This window comes from Coenobita brevimanus, chromosome 31, assembly GCF_032717465.1.
Source record: "Coenobita brevimanus isolate Jiangsu-jjx chromosome 31, ASM3271746v2, whole genome shotgun sequence".
Taxonomy (NCBI): Eukaryota; Metazoa; Arthropoda; class Malacostraca; order Decapoda; family Coenobitidae; genus Coenobita; species Coenobita brevimanus.
This window is the reverse complement of record NC_136984.1, coordinates 1,682,701-1,702,839: the sequence shown is the minus strand read 5'-3', so window position 1 is coordinate 1,702,839 and position 20,139 is coordinate 1,682,701. Positions and strand designations below refer to the sequence as shown.

The following is a 20,139-nucleotide window of genomic DNA, read 5'->3' as shown; positions in this document are numbered from 1 at the left end:
ACATCTTCTATAATCTCTACCGACAGCCTCTTTTAACTACAGTATAGTTCTTAATCCTAACGTACAAAGGCATAATGTGTGTTTTACCAGTAGTGCGGCTAATGCTATACACAAACCTCGATTTAAGGGACTAAATGGGGAATCAACTTGTCCCTTACTTGAAAATGTCCCTTACTTGATAATGTCCCTTACTTGATAATGTCCCTTACTTGATAATGTCCCTTGTTTCACCACATATAAAGACAGTCTTATTATGAAATGCAATGATTGTTTCACTTCTCTTATTTATACGATTATGAAAATTATTTTACGGGGACTGTATAAAGAAACATATTAATGTGTATAACCCAGACGTTACGTGTCATTTTTGAATGGTCTTGTCCGTTTGTCAGGTAGAATATGGAGTCCCTTAAATTCGAAATCCCTTAAATGGACGTCCCTTAAATCGAGGTTTGAGTGTATATAGTAGATGCTCAATTTAACGAATACTGAATTAGCGGAAGCCCAAGGTAACGGAATCATTTTTCCCTGGTATTTTTTTTGCGTTATTTAAGGGAAAATTTCTGTCTGTATTTCCTACTTCCTATGATCTCCAGTCATTCAAACGCAGTGTGTCCAGGCATCTCGAAATGAACGGATCTTGAATTTGGCTCTCTTTTGTATTGTTTTTGTTTTTTTCTTGGAAGGAATCGTTATCCAGGCTCCTAGCCTTTGGTTCCTTCTTCCTCACATAAAAAAAAAAAAAAAAAAATATAATTCTGTTAAGGAAATTCCACAATAATGCATTTGTGGGGGTATTAATTATGGATTCAGGCTGCTGTGTGTGGCATTGAGAGTCAGTATAGTTTCTTGGGTTTGGGCTGCCTTCAAGGATTTAACGGAAAGTACCGCAAAATACCCTACGTGTCAACAAGTGGGTTGGTGGAGGGTTAGTGCCCCTCCCCGTAAAACAAATAACTCAAAGTCAAATGGCCACCCCTTGCGGGATTGTGGCGTCTGGCAATAGATAGACAGATAGATAGATAGACCTCAAAATACCAGATTATTTTCCCTTAAGAGCCTTGGTTATGGAACTTGATTTAACAGAAAATTTGAGATAACGGAATGGGGGCTGGCTGAATTAGTTCGTTGAGTCGAGCATCTGTTGTAATTACCCTCAGCACAGGGGGTTAAGTCTTTGTGGTATGGCAACACTTCCCTGCATTCAGTAACTCAGCCATAAGTACAAGGCTGAAATCGTCATACTGTCACATGTCTAATTTTACACATAGTATTCCTTCCCTCAGTATTTTAAGTCAACCTGTCGTATCATATTTATAAAATCTCCAACGTGCTTGTGTTGTGTCAGCCTTGGTCACCTAATGGCGTCTCTTCATGCTGCTCAATCTCTGGCAGCTTCCCTATTCAGTCCCTTCTTTATTCTTAACTGTTGGAATGAAAATACCTGGCCTTGTCTCTGGTAATGTTTCCAGGCCATATATATAAGACAATGGCCGTACCTGAGCCAGCCTTAGTGTGGGAGTTCATTCTGAGGACGTCATCATCATCATCATCATTATCACCATCATCATCATCATTATCACCATCATCATCATCATCATCATCTCCATCACCATCATCATTACCACCACCATCATCATCATCATCATCATCATCATCATTACCATCATCATCATCATCATTGTGACCTCCTTTCCCACACTAGGGCAGGGTGAGGAGTAGCAATGTCCAGACAGCCCAAATTTGCCCAATCCAATGGGTCACGCTTCCATTCACTCATCATTCAAGCCTCCGGAATCCTGACTCTATCTGATACGCCAAAAACATTCACCACGTTCTGTAGCTTCACATAAAAGTATCCGATAGAGTCAGACTGGATGCTGCCACGTTAAAAAGGGGTGCCAAATCCCTGATCATGCACTTCTCCTCACAACATTCATCCAGCCAGCTCGATCTCTTGTCAGTCCCCTAGCCTCCTGACTTCCATACCTCTCTTCCTCACACACACACAGAGAAAAAATAAAATAAAATGATGAAGGAAGCTTGGTAGAATTTTGACTGCCTGACTGAATGGTTTTCTGATGCAGACAACAGGGTAGGCATCAACAGTGAACATTTTCAACCCCTCGGCTGTGTATTCCGGAAATGCCGATCAATAGACTGCATCGTACATTCTGGAAGAGTCGTGTGAAATACTGTGAACTTTCTGGTCGTTTTTCGCAGCTACAGGATGCTTATGGTTGATGGGCGGGTCGCGAATAGTCAGTGTGGAGCGTAAAGTTTGTCTGGCTAAAACGTTATCATGTTTGGTTCGGTATAAATGGATCAAAACACATGATGAAAACGCAATTCTTTTTAACTGTTTTTTCTGGCACAACCTAGGGGTTAAAAGTGGCTCATGTGAGATTCTTAAATTAATCAGCTAAACACAACATTTCAGTTCATACAAGTTACCGTAAATCATCATCATCACCATCGTCATAATCATCATTATCACTATCATCATCATCATCATCACATCATCATCCGGACCTCCTTTCCCACCCAAGGGCAGGGTGAGGAGTAGCAATGTCCAGACAGCACAAATTTGCCCAATCCAAATAGGCCACATTTCCATTCACTCATCATTCAAGCCCCTGGAATCCTGGCTCTACTGGATACATAAAACCTCCAGACATGTTAAGATTATAATAAAAAATGGAATGTTAAATTTGAGCATGAGAATTGGCACACTTAGACCCTAAAGGCAAAGGAAGATTTATTTTAGGCTGATTGGCACGTAATTATTTCCCATTTACAAGATTCATGGTAGACATAGGCACACTACATCAAGTGAGTGGATGGTGACTGCCACATCTACCCCACTTAGACTGACTGATGTGATTATTGTTCATATCTTAGGCTGATTGGCACATAATTATTTCCCATTTACAAGATTCAAGGTGAAGGAAGGTGTAGGTAGCACTACATCAAGTGAGTGGATGATCACTGCCCCCACCTTTCACACTTAGGCTGATTAATGTGATTATTGTTCATTTTTTAGGCTGATTGGCACATAATTATTTCCCACTTACAAGATTCAAGGTAGACGTACGCAGCACTACATCAAGTGAGTGGATGGTGACTGCCACATCTACCACACTTAGGTGATTCATCCTTGGCCTGCAGGGGTTAGCATGAAAGACTTGCAGTTACATAAGATTACAGTGTTCAGAAGTGCAGTCATTATCACATTACAAAGATTACAGTAATGTGTAATTCAATAGGGTCTTAACTAACGTATATATTTTACAGTAGTAGTAGTAGTGGTAGTAGTAGTAGCAGTAGTAGTAGTTGTAGAGTATTTGTTCCGTAGTCAGTGTTAATTATAAATGTGGAATGTGTTTCAAAATATTACAAATTTTTCCATACAACTGTTTCTGTAAATTGGGTGACAGACAAATGAACTCCATCAGTACAGTCAGGGACAAAAGTTGGTCAAATATTTTACTCTCCACTCACTTCCCTCCACTGGCTAATATTCCAAAGCTGAGAGAGGCTTGGTATATTTCTCTGCTCATAGTTTGCCTAATATTTCACCTCTTCTGCTTGTCACTTTCCTCTGCTGGTTAATATTGCTAAGCTGAGAGAGGCTTGGTATGTTTCTCTGCTCATAGTTTGCCTAATATTTCACCTCTTCTGCTTGTCACTTTCCTCTGCTGGTTAATATTGCTAAGCTGAGAGAGGCTTGGTATGTTTCTCTGTCTAATATTTCACCTCTTCTGCTTGTCACTTTCCTCTGCTGGTTAATATTGCTAAACTGAGAGAGGCTCGGTATGTTTCTCTGCCCATAGGAAAATTCTGCATAATATTTCACCTCTTCTACTTGTCATTTTCCTCTCATTGCTAATATTCCAAAGCTGAGAGAGAGAGGAGAGAGAGAGAGAGAGAGTTGGTATGTTCCTGTGCCCATAGATACAAAAGTTCACCTAATATTTCACCTCTTCTTCTTGTCCCTGAATGTACCAATGGAATTTTAAAAGATAATATTTCTCAAATTTACTTTGGAATTAACAGAGAAAAAGAAGGGGGGACTTACATTTTACCTGTTACTATACTCCCTTCACTTTCATTTGGCCCAAAATTGCAGTCTTCATTTTAGATGCTGACCTGTAACAAGAATATGCCAGATCAAGCTGAGGGGAGTGAGGTGGATCAGGAGAGAGAGAAAATGGGAGAAATGGAGTTCCCCCGAGCTAAGCCCTGTATTGGACTATATAGCCCCGCTAGGGTTACAGGAGGGAGCTACCCCTCCCGGCACGGCAGCCCGGGCGAGGCTCGAACTTGCAATCCCCCGATCACAAGTCCAGCGCGCTACCACTGTGCTACCGCGCCCCCCCGATCAGGAGAGAGAGAAGCAGTCAGAGCACAAGACCGAAAGTTGAGAAGCTGAGGATTAAAGAAATGGCAGATGTTGGTAATAAAAAAAAAAAAAAAAAAGTGCCATGAAGAGGATGTTCGTTTTTTTCCAGCCTCTGAGCTGCGTGAGATATGATGCAGTGACAAAAGTTTGGGCCAAGTTAAGGTGAAGAGAGTATAGGACTGTTGTTAAAAAAAATTTGGGCCAAGTTAAGGTGAAGAGAGTATAGGACTGTTGTTAAAAAAAATTTGGGCCAAGTTAAGGTGAAGAGAGTATAGGACTGTTGTTATGATTTCACGCCCTGACTTCACCCACACCCAATTCCACTGTCTGGCCATCTTGTGTCTCGGATTCACCCACACACAGCTCCACCTCTCACCCATCTCTTTCCCTTCGCTCCACCTTTCACCCATCTCTTTCCCTTCGCTCCACCTTTCACCCATCTGTCCCCCTGTTCCAATTTTCACCCATCTGCGTCCCCCTGCTCCACCTTTCACCCATCTGTGTTTGTCAGTTTCACCCACACCCAACTCCAGCTTTCACCCATCTGTGTCCCTTCGCTCCACCTTTCACCCATCTGTCCCCCTGTTCCAATTTTCACCCATCTGTGTCCCCCTGCTCCGCCCTTCACCCATCTGCATCCCTCCGCCTCACCCACACCCAACACCACCTGTCAGCCATCTCGCCCTTCTCCCCACCGCCCACTCAAAGCCAGGGATGCGTATCAAAACACCGTCTCAGCTGCCCGACGCCCCGCCTGGTGCGTTGGTCTCGTACTGGGCGTAGCTGAGCCTCGTCCCAGCCAGCTCGATCAGGTAGCGGTCGGGGTTGTCCAGCCAGTCCGATTTGTTTACCTTCACCTTGCGTCGGTTCTCCGTGTCCCGTACTTCGCGTTTCTTGAGGTCTGCCTGTGCTTCCCTGAGTGATGGGAGATGGGGGTTATTTTATCATTATTATCATCACTACAATTATCATCATTATTAATATCATCACTATCATTATCATCATTATTACTATCATCACTGTCATTATCACCACCATTATCATCATTTTCACCATCAGCATCATTACCGACGTCAATCTCATCAACACCACCACTACCATCGTCACCATCACCTACATAATCACCACCATTATGAATATCACTCCCATCACCACCACCACTGCCATCACCATCATCATCACCACCACCACCACTGCCATCATCATCACCACCACCACTGCCATCATCATCATCATCACCACCACCACTGCCATCATCATCATCATCACCACCACCACCACTGCCATCATCATCATCATCATCACCACCACCACTGCCATCATCATCATCATCACCTCCACCACCACCACCACCACACTCACTTGGCTTCTGAACTGCCGCAGCCCCAGACCTCAATAGAACGCAGGCGGAAGGGGATGCGTCTATATTTCACCAGTGTGAGGTTCAAATCCAATGTTAGGGCTCGGTTAGTGTGGTCCGACCCTACCTGAAGGCCGGTCGGATACCCTCGTGATGATATGTTGAAGTAGACGATTTTTGGCCCGGCTGTAGGGAGAAATGTACAGTATTTATCTACTATTCTCTCTCTCTCTCTCTTGATATGTTGAAGTAGATGATTTTTTGGCCCGGCTGTAGTGAAGAACATACAGTATTGTACAGTAATGCCTCAATATACAATACCCCGGCCTAACGATGGGGGTAGAAATGCCACCATACCCCGCCTAATGATGGCCAGACCCCGGTTTTATGATGGGTTTTGACTTTTTAAACCGATTTTGGAGATAGATATAAGAAGCAAACAGACACAGATAGATAGATTAAATAGACAGATTGATAAACAGCAAGCACAGACTATCGTACAGTAAACTCTCCCTCTCGATAACTCTATACTCTGGCGTGAGATGGAGGCACATGCAGTTGTATATAGATAGATAGATAGATAGAAGAAGCAGACAGATAGATAACTGATAGATAAATAGCACACACAGACTATCGCACAGTAAACTCACCCTCGATAACTCTATACTCTGGCGTGAGGTGGAGGCACATGCAGTGGTCGCCGCCCCAGAAGTGCTGCGAATCTCTCCACGCCTGATCACACGCCAGGCAGAACAGGTTACCGTCCTCGGCCGTTAGGAAGGTGAGAGTGGCGCTGGGGTAGCCAAAGACGTGGTGCTGTAGTCTGCAATGGGAATGAGAAACTGACTAGGAGTGTCTATGGGGAGGGGAAGGGGGAGACCGAGGATGAGATGGAGGGGAAAGGGGAGACCGTGGATGGGATACATGGTGCTGTAGTCTGCAATGGGAATGAGACTAACTAGGAGTGTAAGTGACTGAAGTGGAGGGAGGGAAAGGGGAGGGGGAGACCGAGATTGAGATGCGAGGATGGGGTGTAGAGATATATGAAGGGTGTGTGAGTTGGGGAGATGGCAAAGTGATTGGAGAAGGACAGGGTAACATGGAGGCAATTTGTTTGTGGCCACCCCTTACAGGATTAAGGTGTCTGGCTTTAGATAGATAGATAGATAGACAGACAGACAGATAGATAGACAGATGATAAAGGTACTGTATGTAAATTACTTCAGCAAATGCTACACAGTTATACCTGCCTCTATAAAACCTAATATATGAAGCTTAATGTACAGTATAGGATATGTAGAGGACAGACAGACAGACAGATAGATTAGATTGATAGACTGGTTGATAGATAGATGGATAAAGGTACTGCATCTAATTTACTTCAGCAAATGTCTCTGTTTAATGTACACCAGTAGGATGTGTAGTGAACAAAGACTCACATATGCTTTGGAGGAGGGGGAGGGAAGATGATGATGGAGGGAGAAGGGAGGGGAGGGGAAGAGGGAGTGTGGAGGGAGAAGGAAGGGAGGGGAAGAGGGAGGGTGGAGGGAGAAGGAAGGGAGGGGAAGAGGGAGGGTGGAGGGAGAAGGAAGGGAGGGGAAGAGGGAGGGTGGAGGGAGAAGGAAGGGAGGGGAAGAGGGAGGGTGGAGGGAGAAGGAAGGGAGGGGAAGAGGGAGAGAGAGCAGATGGGCAAAAGAGAAAGCAGGAGGGGATGGGGAGGGAGAGAGAGTGGAGGAAAATGAGAGAGAGAGTGGAGGAAAGGGTGAGAGAACGTCGAGGAAAGGGAGAGAGAAAGTGGAGGAGAGGAAGAGAGAAAGTCGACGAGAGGGAGAGAGAAAGTGGAGGAGAGGAAGAGAGAGAAAGTGGAGGAGAGGAAGAGAGAGAAAGTGGAGGAGGGAAAGGGATAGAGAAAGTGGAGGAGAGGGAGAGAGAAAGTGGAGGAGAGGGAGAGAAAGCGGAGGAGAGGGAGAGAGAGATGGAGGAGAGAAACGTACCTATTAATACTGAGTCCATGAGTATCACTATTGTAGAGAGGTAGCCAGTGTGTGGGACTTATAGCTGATATCTGAAAAACATCAATAAAATCATCATCATCATTATCATCATCATCATCATCATCATCATCATCCCAAACCATATTTCTATCTAGTCATCATCATCATCAGTCATCAACATCACTGTCATCATCATCATCATCATCATCATTATTCCAACCAATATTTCTACCTGAAGATGCAGTGAGGCAGGATCCTGAGACAAATAATAATAATAACAATAATAATAATAATAATAATAATAATAATAACCCTATATATACACAACGCAAGAGAACTATCAGTCAACTTATCACTTTTTTAAATCTGTTTTTTCATTCAGTTTTTTGTTTATTTTTTATTCATGTTTCCTGACTTTCTTTTTTACTCATTTGTCTTTCCTTCCTCTGTTCTATTAAAAAGAGAGAGAGAGAGAGAGACACACACACACACACACACACACACACACACACACACACAATCGTTCAAAGCTTTGGACTCCTTTACTATACATAATTAGGGTGTGTTGTTTACTACGAAAAAAAAAAAGTTACAAGAAATCTCACCGATTATATCCAGCAGAAGATGTATTGCCGATAATTATAGGGGAACAGATAGATAATTCTCACCATTGATAGATAGTGTGAGGAAAAGATAGATAATTCTCACCATAGATAGATAGTGTCAGGAAAAGATAGGTAATTCTCACCACAGATAGATAGTGTGAGGAAAAGATAGATAATTCTCACCACAGATAGATAGTGTGAGGAAAGATAGATAATTCTCACCACAGATAGATAGTGTGAGGAAAAGATAGATAATTCTCACCACAGATAGATAGTGTGAGGAAAAGATAGATAATTCTCACCATAGATAGATAGTGTCAGGAAAAGATAGATAATTCTCACCACAGATAGATAGTGTGAGGAAAAGATAGATAATTCTCACCATAGATAGATAGTGTCAGGAAAAGATAGATAATTCTCACCATAAATAGATAGTGTCAGGAAAAGATAGGTAATTCTCACCACAGATAGATAGTGTCAGGAAAAGATAGATAATTCTCACCATAAATAGATAGTGTGAGGAAAAGATAGATAATTCTCACCATAGATAGATAGTGTCAGGAAAAGATAGGTAATTCTCACCACAGATAGATAGTGTCAGGAAAAGATAGGTAATTCTCACCACAGATAGATAGTGTGAGGAAAAGATAGATAATTCTCACCATAGATAGATAGTGTCAGGAAAAGATAGATAATTCTCACCACAGATAGATAGTGTCAGGAAAAGATAGGTAATTCTCACCACAGATAGATAGTGTCAGGAAAAGATAGATAATTCTCACCATAAATAGATAGTGTGAGGAAAAGATAGGTAATTCTCACCACAGATAGATAGATGTGTCGATGACGAAATAGATACGGATGTTGGTAATGAAGAGGTGAGCGCTGGGTGTTGGGTGATGATGGTGATGTTGAGGAGAAGGAAAAGGAGGAGGAGGAGGGAGAGAAGGAAATGGAGGAGGAGGAAGCAATGTAAAGGGAGAAGGAAGAGGAGGAGGAGGAGGAAGAGAAGGATGAGTAGGAGGAAGAGGGAGAAGAGGAAGAGGAGAAGGAGGAGGAAGAAAAGGAAATGGAGGAGGAAGAGAAGGAAATGGAGGAGGAGGGAGAGAAGGAGGAGGAGGAGGAAGAGAAGTAAAGGAAGGAAAAAGAGGAGGAGGAGGAAGAGAAGTAAAGGAAGGAAAAAGAGGAGGAGGAGGAAAAGAAGGAAGAGGAGGAGAAAATGGAGAAGAGGAGGAGGAGAAGGAAAAGCATGAGTGTGAAAAACTCTGCACACTACTCGCCATTCTGTCGATAAAAACATGTGGGTCCAGAAGCAGGTGTGACGTTGACGGCTGCAGTTTGTCGGGCGCTTTGTTCTGGGGGGCTGGGCGGGTGTAGAGGCGGGGCAGGGAACACGTCAGGAGCCAGATTAGGGCCGGGTGGAGGCTGAGGCACGAAGACTTGGCCGGGCAGTCCAGGATCGGGGTATCGCTGTCGTCCTGTGTGGGGTACTAGTTTATTAGGGAGGGATGGGGTGGAGAGGTATATGAGAGAGGGGGGTGTGAGCTGGGGGAAGGAGAGTGAAAGACTAATGAGGAGAGTGTATGAGAGTGAAGTGGAGGAGGGGGTGGAAGAGAGAGAGGGAGACCAAGGATGAGATGAAGGGATGGAGTGGAGAGGTATATGAGAGAGGGGGGTGTGAGCTGTGGGAAGACACTGACATGGCAGGGGACAGGGCGACATGGAGGCGATTTGTTTGTGGCCACCCCTTACGGGATTATGGCGTCTGGCGTTAGTTAGACAGATAGATAGCCAACAGATCCCTATGCACCTACCTCCTCCTCCTCTTCCTCCGTGTCGTGTGTTATGGTGCGGTGTGCCACGGTGAGGGTGTGCGTCAGGGAGCGATGGAGCCACATAACGAGGCGAGGACAGTTTTGCGTCACCCAGCTGTGTAGGTACTTTGTGCTGACCCTGTTCTTGCCGTGCATCTGAAGGGAAATTAAACTGTAGGAGAGAGAGAGAGAGAGAGACTACATCTGACAGAAAAACAATATACAGTATCATCATTATCACCATCATCATCATCCTCCTCCTCCTCTTCCTCCCCCTCATCATCATCATCATCACCATCCTCCTCCTCCTCCTCCTCCTCCTCATCATCATCATCATCATCATCACCACCACCACCATCGTCCTCCTCCTCCTCCTCCTCCTCATCATCATCATCATCATCATCACCACCACCACCATCGTCCTCCTCCTCCTCATCATCATCATCACCACCACCACCATCGTCCTCCTCCTCCTCCTCATCATCATCACCACCACCACCATCGTCCTCCTTCTCCTCCTCCTCCTCCTCCTCGTCATCATCATCAGTCATCACCATCACAAGATTTCCAGCACCACACACTCACGGCACTAGTCACCACAGCCGCCAGGATATCGTCAGGGAGGCAGCAGGTCTTATGGGCTACGGCACAGCTCTCGTACGCGGCAAACATCAAGTCCTCGAGGTCACCACGATGTATCTTGTCGTCATCATGCGAGAACACCTGAAACAATTACACTTTATCTATCTATCTGTTTATCTATCTGTCTGTCCATCTATCTATTTATAGCTGGATGCCTTAATCTCGTAAGGGGTGGCCACAAACAAATAGCCTCCACGTCACCCTGTCCCCTCCTATTTCACTGCCCTCCCCCCAGGTCACCATGATAGATCTTGTCATCATCACGCGAAAACAGCTGAAACAATTGCAATTTTTAGTGTGCTGTGTCTGCAGGTGGAGATTGTCAGTTGTTAAAGGATTGAACTTGCTGGTGAATCTTTTGAGTGTGTGGAAGAGTTTTGTTATTTGGGAGACATGTTATGTGCTGGAGGTGGGGCTGGAGCAGTTCCGTGGCTAGAGTGAGGAGTGGTTGGAAGAAGTTCAGGGAGCTGTTGCCTCTCCTGACACTGAGAGGACTCTCCCTCCATGCTAAGGGATCTTTGTATGCAGCATGTGTTAGGAGTGTAATGCTGTATGGTAGTGAGACCTGGGCAGTAAAGGAAGAGGATATTCGCAGGCTCGAACTTACAGAAATGGCAATGATTAGGTGGATGTGCAGTGCGTCCCTGAGTGTGAGGCCTGGTGGAGGGGCTGGGTTTACGATGGAAGAATTGTAAGCAAGAATGGGACTGGAATGTATTTGTGTTGTGATGAGGAGGGGTAGATTGAGATGGTTTGGGCATGCCGAGAGGATGAAGGATGACAGCTGGGCCTGGAAAGTGAGAAGTGTGAGTGTTGGGGGAAGGGTTGCAAGCGATGGACCAAAAGACCTGGGACAAGGTCACTTTGTGTGGTCTTAGGGATAAGGGACTGAACTGGGAGGCTGCCAGAGATTGAGAAGCATGAACTGTTGCCATTAAGTGACCAAGGCCAACAAAAGGGAGGGAGGGGGCTGCCAAGGATGAGATGGAGGGATGGAGTGGAGAGGTATATGAGAGAGGGGTGTGTGAGCTGGGAGCAGGGCAGTGAAATGGCGGGGGACAGGGCAGGGTGACATGGAGGCGATTTGTCTGTGGCCACCCCTTATGGGATTAAGGCGTCTGGCAATAGATGGTGATATTTTGGTATTCATCACTACCACAAACCTAACCATCATCTTTACTACGTCCTCTCATGCCTTTCTACTAGGGGACAGCCACATCAGATGCCTCCACACTACTTCATCCTCACAAACGGTTACCATCTCTCAAACACATCTTCCTCTTCCATCTCTCACCATTCCTTCACCCTCTTCCATACCTCTCTCACTGTCTCAAACACTTCTCGTCCTCCTACTCTTGTCTCACCAATATCTTCCCCCACACTCTTCCATTCCACAAAAGATCTCTCTCTCTCTCTCTCTCTCTCACTCCTCTTCCTTTTCTCTCACCAGTGTACTTCTCCATCCTCTCTTCCATTCCACAAAAGATTCTCTCTCTCTCTCTCTCTCTTCTCTTCCCTTTCTCTCACAAGTATTTTTCTCCATCCTTTCTTCCATTCCACAAAAGATTTCTCTCTCTCTCTCTCTCTCAAAAATACTCCTCTTCCTCTTCTCTCCCCAGTGTATTTCTCCGTCCTTTCTTCCATTCCACAGAAGATTCTCTCTCTCTCTCTCTCTCTCTCTCTCTCACAAACACTCCTCTTCCTCTTCCCTCACTGGTATTTTTCTCGATCCTCTCTCTCTCTCTCTCTCTCTTACAAACACTCCTCTTCCTCTTCCCTCACTGGTATTTTTCTCCATCCTCTCTCTCTCTCTCTCTCTCTCACAAATACTCCTCTTCCTCTTCCCTCACTGGTATTTTTCTCGATCCTCTCTCTCTCTCTCAAACACATTATACAGTACAGCCAAACACTAGCCGTACCTTAATATAAAACTCCAGTTGGTCAGCATCAGTGAGCAGTGAGATGATATGTGACGCTGCGGAGAGGAAGGCAGGCTTGGAGAGAAGGTCCAGTCTCCTCCCCTTGCCACTGTGCCTCCGATACCCCTCCTCGTCTTTCTTCTCGGCAGGGGAGGAGGACCGGGAGGATGGTTTGGTGGGAGAGGAGGAACGGGAGGATGGTTTGGTGGGAGAGGAGGAACGGGAGGAAGGGGCAATGGGGTGGGGAGCCTCTTTTCCCTGCCAGTGCGTTATGATAAATCGGAACAATCGTTTGCCCAGCGTCTCGTTCGTCTTGCATATGTATTTCTGAAAGACGGAATGGTATTAGCAGACAGGGAGATCTAGTTTGCTAGTCATCTATGCGTCTGTATTTCCCACTGCCTATGACCTCCAGTCTTTCAAATGCATATGTATTTCTGAAAGATGGAATGGTATTAGACAGGGAGATTTAGTTTACGAGTCATTTATTCATCAGTATTTTTTTTTTTTTTTTTTTTTATGCAAGGAAGAAGGAACCAAAGGCCAGGAGCCCACAAACCATTCCTTCCAAGAAAAAACCAAAACCAATACAAAAGAAAGCCAAATTAAAGATCCGTTCATGTCTTACTGCCTATGACCTCCAGCCTTTCAAATGCAGTGTGTCCAGGCGTCTCAAAATGAACGAATCTTGAATCTGGCTCGCAGTCATCTTTTGTTTTTGTTTTTTCTTGGGGGGAACAACCGTGTGGGCTTCTGGTGTTTAGTTCCTTCTTCCTTACATTAAAAAAAAGAAAAAAAAAGTGTTGGCAATACGATGATTTACTATATAACACCCAAGATTAAATTAAAGCCTAGTACAGAATAAAAAAAATGCTAAGGAAGAGTTGCTAGAAATATAACACACACTCATTCACACATTCAAACCTTCAAGACTGCCAAACGCCCAAGCATAACTATCTAAGCAAGTAATATCAAACAGCCATCAGCAAAAATAAACTGCCAAGAAAAAGATGCATGGTAGCTGTCTAAAGTAACAAGAGCATTAATTTATGAGTGATGATGATGATGGGTGAATTTTCAGTACAAAACATGCATAAATAATGTAGACTAAATGTGGTTCATATACAGGCATACCCCAATTTAATGATGTAACTGGTTAGGTAAAACCCCATCGTTAGGCGGGGTATCGTATATCGGGGTACTTTTAACACGTAACCTAAAGCAATGTGGAGCGTTTACCAGCCATGAGTTCCCCCCCAACCAAGCCCAAAACCCACCAATCTGAGCCCAAATACAAGTTTAAAGCTAATCTAAATGGCCTAACAGTTGTAAAAGAAGCTAACTCAAGCCCAACACCTGTAAATAACTCACTAAAACCAACAAATACAATCTGACAATCAAAGACTTACGAGGAAGATTCTCTGAGTGATGCCATCCAGGTTGTCCTCATCCAGTGACTTCACCACCAGCACCTGAAACACAAATAGCATGTGACACAACACAACACACACACACACACACACACACACACACACACACACACACACACACACACACACAGTCATAGTAAGTAAGATTTGACACACAAAATATACAGCAACAGTAAATAACACCACACAACATACCATATACACAAACAGTTGCATTTAGCCCATCTGTCTGTCCATCTATAGCCAGACGCCTTAATCCTGTAACGGGTGGCCTCAAACAAATCATCTCCACGTCACCCTGTCCCCTGCCATTTTGCTGTCCTCCCCCCAGCTCACACCCCTCTCTCATATACCTCTCCACTTCATCCTTCCATCTCACCCTCGGTCTTCTCCTCCTTCTCCCCTCCTCCACCTCACTCATATACACTCTCCTCATTAGTCTCTCACTTTCCATTCTCTCCACATGGCCAAACCACCTCAGTGTATTTCTCCCAACACTTTCTATCAGGAAATGGAAAATGTCTATCTATCTATCTATCTATAGCCCGACGCCCTAATCCCGCAAAGGGTGGCCGCAGACAAAACGCCTCCAAGTCACTCTGTCACCCACCATTTGACTCCCCTCCCCCCAACTCACCCCCCCCTCCCTCATATACCTCTCAACTCCATCCCTCCACCTCATCCTTGGTCTACCCCTCCCTCTCCCTCCCTCCACCTCACCTACATACACCCTCTTAGTCAGTCTTTCATTCTCCATTCTCTCCACATGTCCAGACCGCCTCAGTGTATTTCTCCTAATCTTTTCAACCACATCCACATCTACCCCACAACGTTCCTTCACTTCTTCATTCGTCAACCTGTCCCTCCACGTTACTCCACATGCTCCTCTCAAGTAACTCATTTCCACTGCTCTCACTCTTGACTTGTTCCCCTCTTGCAATGTCCACGCCTCGCTTCCATACGTCAGGGTAGGGATCACAATACCATCATGCAGTGACTTCTTAACTTCCATACTCACCTCCCTATTTCTCATCACTGCTTTCAGTGTACCAACAACCTTTCTTCCCTGCTGTACCCTTTCACGTACTTCATCCCCCAAAGTTCCATCCTTACTCATCACATTACCCAAGTACTTGAATGCACTCACATTCTCCATATCCTCACCATCCAACCTCACTGCACACTCTGTGACTTCATTCCTCTCAAACACCATAACTTTACTCTTGTTTACATTAACTTTCAGCTTCCTCCTCCTACACACTGTCCCGAATTCATTCACCAAACCTTGCAACTCCCATTCATCTTCACTCAACAATACTGTATCATCAGCAAACAGTAACACCGGAAGCTTCCAAATCTCACCCTCATTCATTAATGCCACCCCCACATCCACTGCCCTACCTTGTACCTCCTTTACAACCCCATCCATATATATATTAAACAGCCATGGAGACATTACACACCCCTGTTTCAGTCCCACATTGAGATCAAAGAACTCACTCAGCTCACCATCCACTCGCACCGTAGCCCTAGCTCCCTCGTACATACTCTTCACAACACTCAACAATTTCCCCTCCACTCCATATATTCTTAATACGTTCCACATACCTTGCCTATCTATTCTGTCATAAGCTTTCTCCAAGTCCATGAAGGCAGCATACACTTTCCTTCCCTTCTCTAGATACTTCTCCACTAAACATCTTAGAACAAATATCTGATCTACACACCCTTTTCCCTTCCTAAATCCCCCTTGTTCTTCTCCAACTAGCTCCTCTGTCATATGCCTAACCCTATCAATGAGTATTCTACCATATATTTTACCAGTCACACTAAGAAGGCAAATACCCCTATGGTTACCACATACTTCTCTCTCCCCTTTTCCTTTGTACAGAGGAACAATTATACCTGATTTCCAGTCCTCTGGAACCCTTTCCTCTTCCCAAGCCAATCTACACAACTTCCATATCCACTCCACAACAATCTCACCCCCATACCTAAGCATTTCACCACACACTCCATCAATTCCTGGGGCCTTTCCCAGCTTAATCTTCTTCATCGCTTCCACTACTTCCGACCTACTGATCTCTTCCTCCCTCCTCTCATCTCTTCTTCTCCCAGCCATTCCCCAACCACTTATACTCACACTGCTCTCACTCTCTACATTCAACAAATCCTCAAAGTGCTCCTTCCATCTCCTCAATTTCTCTCTCTTCTCCACCAACAATCTATTATTCCTATCTTTCACTCCCTACTATTTCCCCTTTCACACTGCCTTACTTTCTTTACCTCCTTCCAAAACAATTTCCTACTCTCCCTCCATTTCACACTCAGATTCCTCCCAAACTCTTCATCCACTTTCTTCTTACTCTCCTTCACCAGTCTCTTAACCTCCCTTCTCCTGCTCACATATACCTCTCTCTTCTCTCTCTCATCTTCTCCCCCTACCTCTACTCGCCAACCATTCACCATATGCCTTCTTCTTTTGTTCCACAGCTCGTTTCACCTCATCATTCCACCATGCTGTCCCTTGCACACCCTTGCATCTCCTCCTCACTCCACAAACCGCCTCACACGCTGCGCTTATCTCTTCCGTGAATATCTTACATACTTCTTCCACCCCTTCCATCTGCTCTAGCTCATACCTTCCCAATCTTTCTTCCACTATGCTCTTATACTCTGTCCTTTTCTCACTATCTTGCAATTTCTCCACTCTTCTCACAGGAGCTGCTTCCTCCTGTCTTCCCCTTCGCCTCCTCAACCACTTTCTTTGCAGCTCTACCTTGGCCATCACTAAGTGATGGTCCGAGACTCCATTCCCCCACCCTCTCCACACCCTTGCATCCAACACTTGTCTTCTCATTCGCTCATCCACCACACATAGTCTATCATTGCCTTTCGTTCAACAAGTTCACCATCCATCCTCCTCATTACTCTCCATGTATACCGGTGGATCATCTTATGACGAAAGTAGGTGTTGGCTATTGCCAACCCCTTACCAGCACAGATGTCCACCAAAGCACTACCATTCCCATCTACTTCAGCTGGCACACCCCACTGACCAACCACTCGTACATTCCCAACTTTGCCATTCATGTCTCCAATCAACAGCACTCTCTCACTCCTCTCAAACTTGTCCATACATGCTTCTACTCTCGCCCAAAACTCATCTTTCACTCGATCCTCTGTTGGAGCATACACACATACAATCGCCCATGCTTGTATACCTACTTTCATCCTCACCCATACAATCCTTGCACCCACTGTTCCATACTCTCTTATATTCTCCTTCCACTTCTTGCTTATCATCAGACATACTCCCTCTCTTGCCCTCTCATTCTCACTGACTCCCGCACATATACCTACACCGTATTCCCATTCTCTCATCCTTTCAACTTTCCATTTAGTTTCAGTCAATCCACATATATCCACTTTTGCATCCTCAAGCACCTGGACAATCTCTCTCTCTTTCACTTCATCATTCACTCCTCTCACATTCCACGTTCCCACCCTCAGAATGTCCTTTGTCCATTCCTTAGTCGTCAACGTATGGTCCGTCCGGGTCCGAGGCGCTTTATTTGCTTTTTTAGTTAGTTCTTTTTACGGGGTGGGGCACTAACCCACCACCAACCCTTTTAGTCGCCTTGTACGACAAGCAGGGATACTGGGGGAGTATTCTTGAAACCCCCCTACCCCCAGGGGTAGTGTGATGAGTAAGGATGGAGGTTTGGAGGGTGAAGTGCTTGAAAGGGTACAGCAGGGAAGAAAGGTTGCTGGTTCTTTGAAAGCAGTGATAAGAAACAGGGAAGTGAGCATGGAGGTGAAAAAGTTACTACATGACAGTATTGTGATACCAACTCTAACGTATGGAAGTGAAGCTTGGACGTTGTTGGAAGGACACAAGTCAAGAGTGAGAGCAGTGGAAATGAGTTATTTAAAAGGAGCCTGTGGAGTCACATGGAGAGACAGACTGACAGATGAGGAAGTGAAGGAGCATTGTGGTGTGGATGTGATAGGAAGTGTTAGGAGAAACACATTGAGGTGGTCTGGCCATGTGGAGAGGATGGAGAGTGAGAGACTGACGAGGAGAATGTATGTGAGTGAAGTGGAGGGGGGAGAGGGAGGGAGAGGCCAAGGATGGGATGGAGTGGAGAGGTAAATGAGAGAGGGAGGTGTGAGCTGGGAGCAGGACAGTGAAATGGCAGGGGACAGGGTGACATGGAGGTAATTTGTTTGTGGCCACCCCTTATGGGATTAAGGCATCTGGCAATAGATAGATAGACAGATAGAATTTTCCAGAAGCTGATAATTTGTGGATAAGGTTATGGTGATATTAAGTGTGACCAAATCCTAATAGGAATTTGTACATAACCACCTCTGATTTTAAGGCTTTTGAAGGGTGAACGACTGACGAAGAGAGTGTATGTGAGTGAGGTGGAGGGGGGAAGAGGGAGGGGGAGGCCGAGGATGAGATGGAGGGATGGGGTGGAGAGGTGTATGAGAGAGGGGTGTGTGAGTTGGACTGGGGCATCTGGTAATAGATAGATAGATAGATAGCCATAACCTTGATAGATGGATAGCTGGCTCTATAATGAGTAAATGAATTTCACATCTCAGAACCTGATAATTCGTGGATTTTTGAGGTTATGGTGATATCTAGTGCCCTGTGCTTGATAGTGGGTATCATAACTTTGAGGCAATTTGTTACCAGATTTTAAGGCTTTTGGCAGTAACCTAAATATATAGCTACCTTTATAATGAGTAAATGAATTTCCCAGAAGTTGATAATTCGTGGATAAGGTTATGGTGTTATTTAGTGCGCCTTAAGCCTAATGGTGGATATCATAACCTTGAGGCAAAGTGTTATATGATTCTAAGGCCTTTGGCTCTAACCTAGATAGATGGATGGCTACCTTTATGATGGGTTAATGACTATCACGTTTCAGAAGCTGATAATTCGTGGATAATATAAAGGTTATGGTGATATTTAGTGCCCCTTGTAACCTTCACTTGCCCTGGTGCCTGAGTTACATGATTTACCTTGGCTAGCCTGACCAGGAAGTCGGGAGGTTCCTCAGTGGCCGACGTATGAGAAGCTCTGGACACAGGCACTGTCTTTTTTGGCGTGGCTCCATGTTGTCCCTGACTGCTGCTGTTTCCCATTGTGTTGTGGGCTTTGGATAAGATCCCTGACAGGTGTTGTAATAGATTCTGCAACCGCTTGGCCATCACATCTGTGCACGACGATGGAGCATCAAGGTGTTTACGTCTTAAAGATTTCAGTACTGCATCAACACAGTCCATTTTCCGCTAAACTCCAGCTGTAATAAAATTAAATGAAGCCAGTTTCGATTAAAGCATGGTTAGTCACCCACAAAACCATCACAAGGAAGGAACTGTTACATTTATCATCTTCGCATCCGGAAATCTTAAAAGGCACCCAGGATATCTCTTGGGAGGCTGTACAGGGTTGCCAAGTTAGCGCTAATTTCGCTAGACCCAGGTATTTTTACTTCCAGGTAACAGAAAGGAATCTAGCGTTGTTTCAGAAATTATCATAAAATGTCAGGGATATTCCAGAGGTCTGAGCTCATTTACTGTGATTTTTTATGGAGCTTTTTATGCGCAGAGATTTCTAGCAACTTTTGGGAGCTGGTTTAGCGCTATTTTTGGATTTCGTTTATAGCGTTATGAGGATATACCAGACATATGACGACTTATTTCACTCTATTTGCCAATATATTTTGGTTACAATACAAATCTAGCGACTTCAGATCAAATTTAACGATATCCTTGTAATTGGCAGCACTGCAGTCGCAAAAAAACAATCGGAAGCCTTGTCAGTTCCGGTGTCTATGGCGATCAGCTGTTTGATTACAACATAGCACGTGCCGTTGGTGGGAAAGTACGTTGCTCATTAGTATTCCCTGAAGGACGCCAGTACGAGGGTGGAATATTAAATGGTGGAGTCATGTG

At 44.8% G+C, this 20,139-nt stretch overlaps 1 protein-coding gene across 1 annotated transcript; it reads right to left on the bottom strand.

The window, feature by feature from the left end:
* Window positions 1–5,136: 5,136 nt before the first annotated feature.
* Window positions 5,137–19,467, bottom strand: LOC145395460 (uncharacterized). Its single transcript, XM_080269063.1, has 11 exons — window positions 19,204–19,467; window positions 14,146–14,208; window positions 12,971–13,063; window positions 12,737–12,862; window positions 10,761–10,898; window positions 10,176–10,331; window positions 9,642–9,839; window positions 7,757–7,827; window positions 6,413–6,585; window positions 5,765–5,948; window positions 5,137–5,317 (listed from the first exon to the last, which is right to left on the bottom strand). Exons 1-11 carry the CDS (start codon window positions 19,465–19,467, stop codon window positions 5,137–5,139), a joined length of 1,647 nt encoding a protein of 548 aa, XP_080125189.1.
* Between the last annotated feature and the right edge of the window lie 672 nt (window positions 19,468–20,139).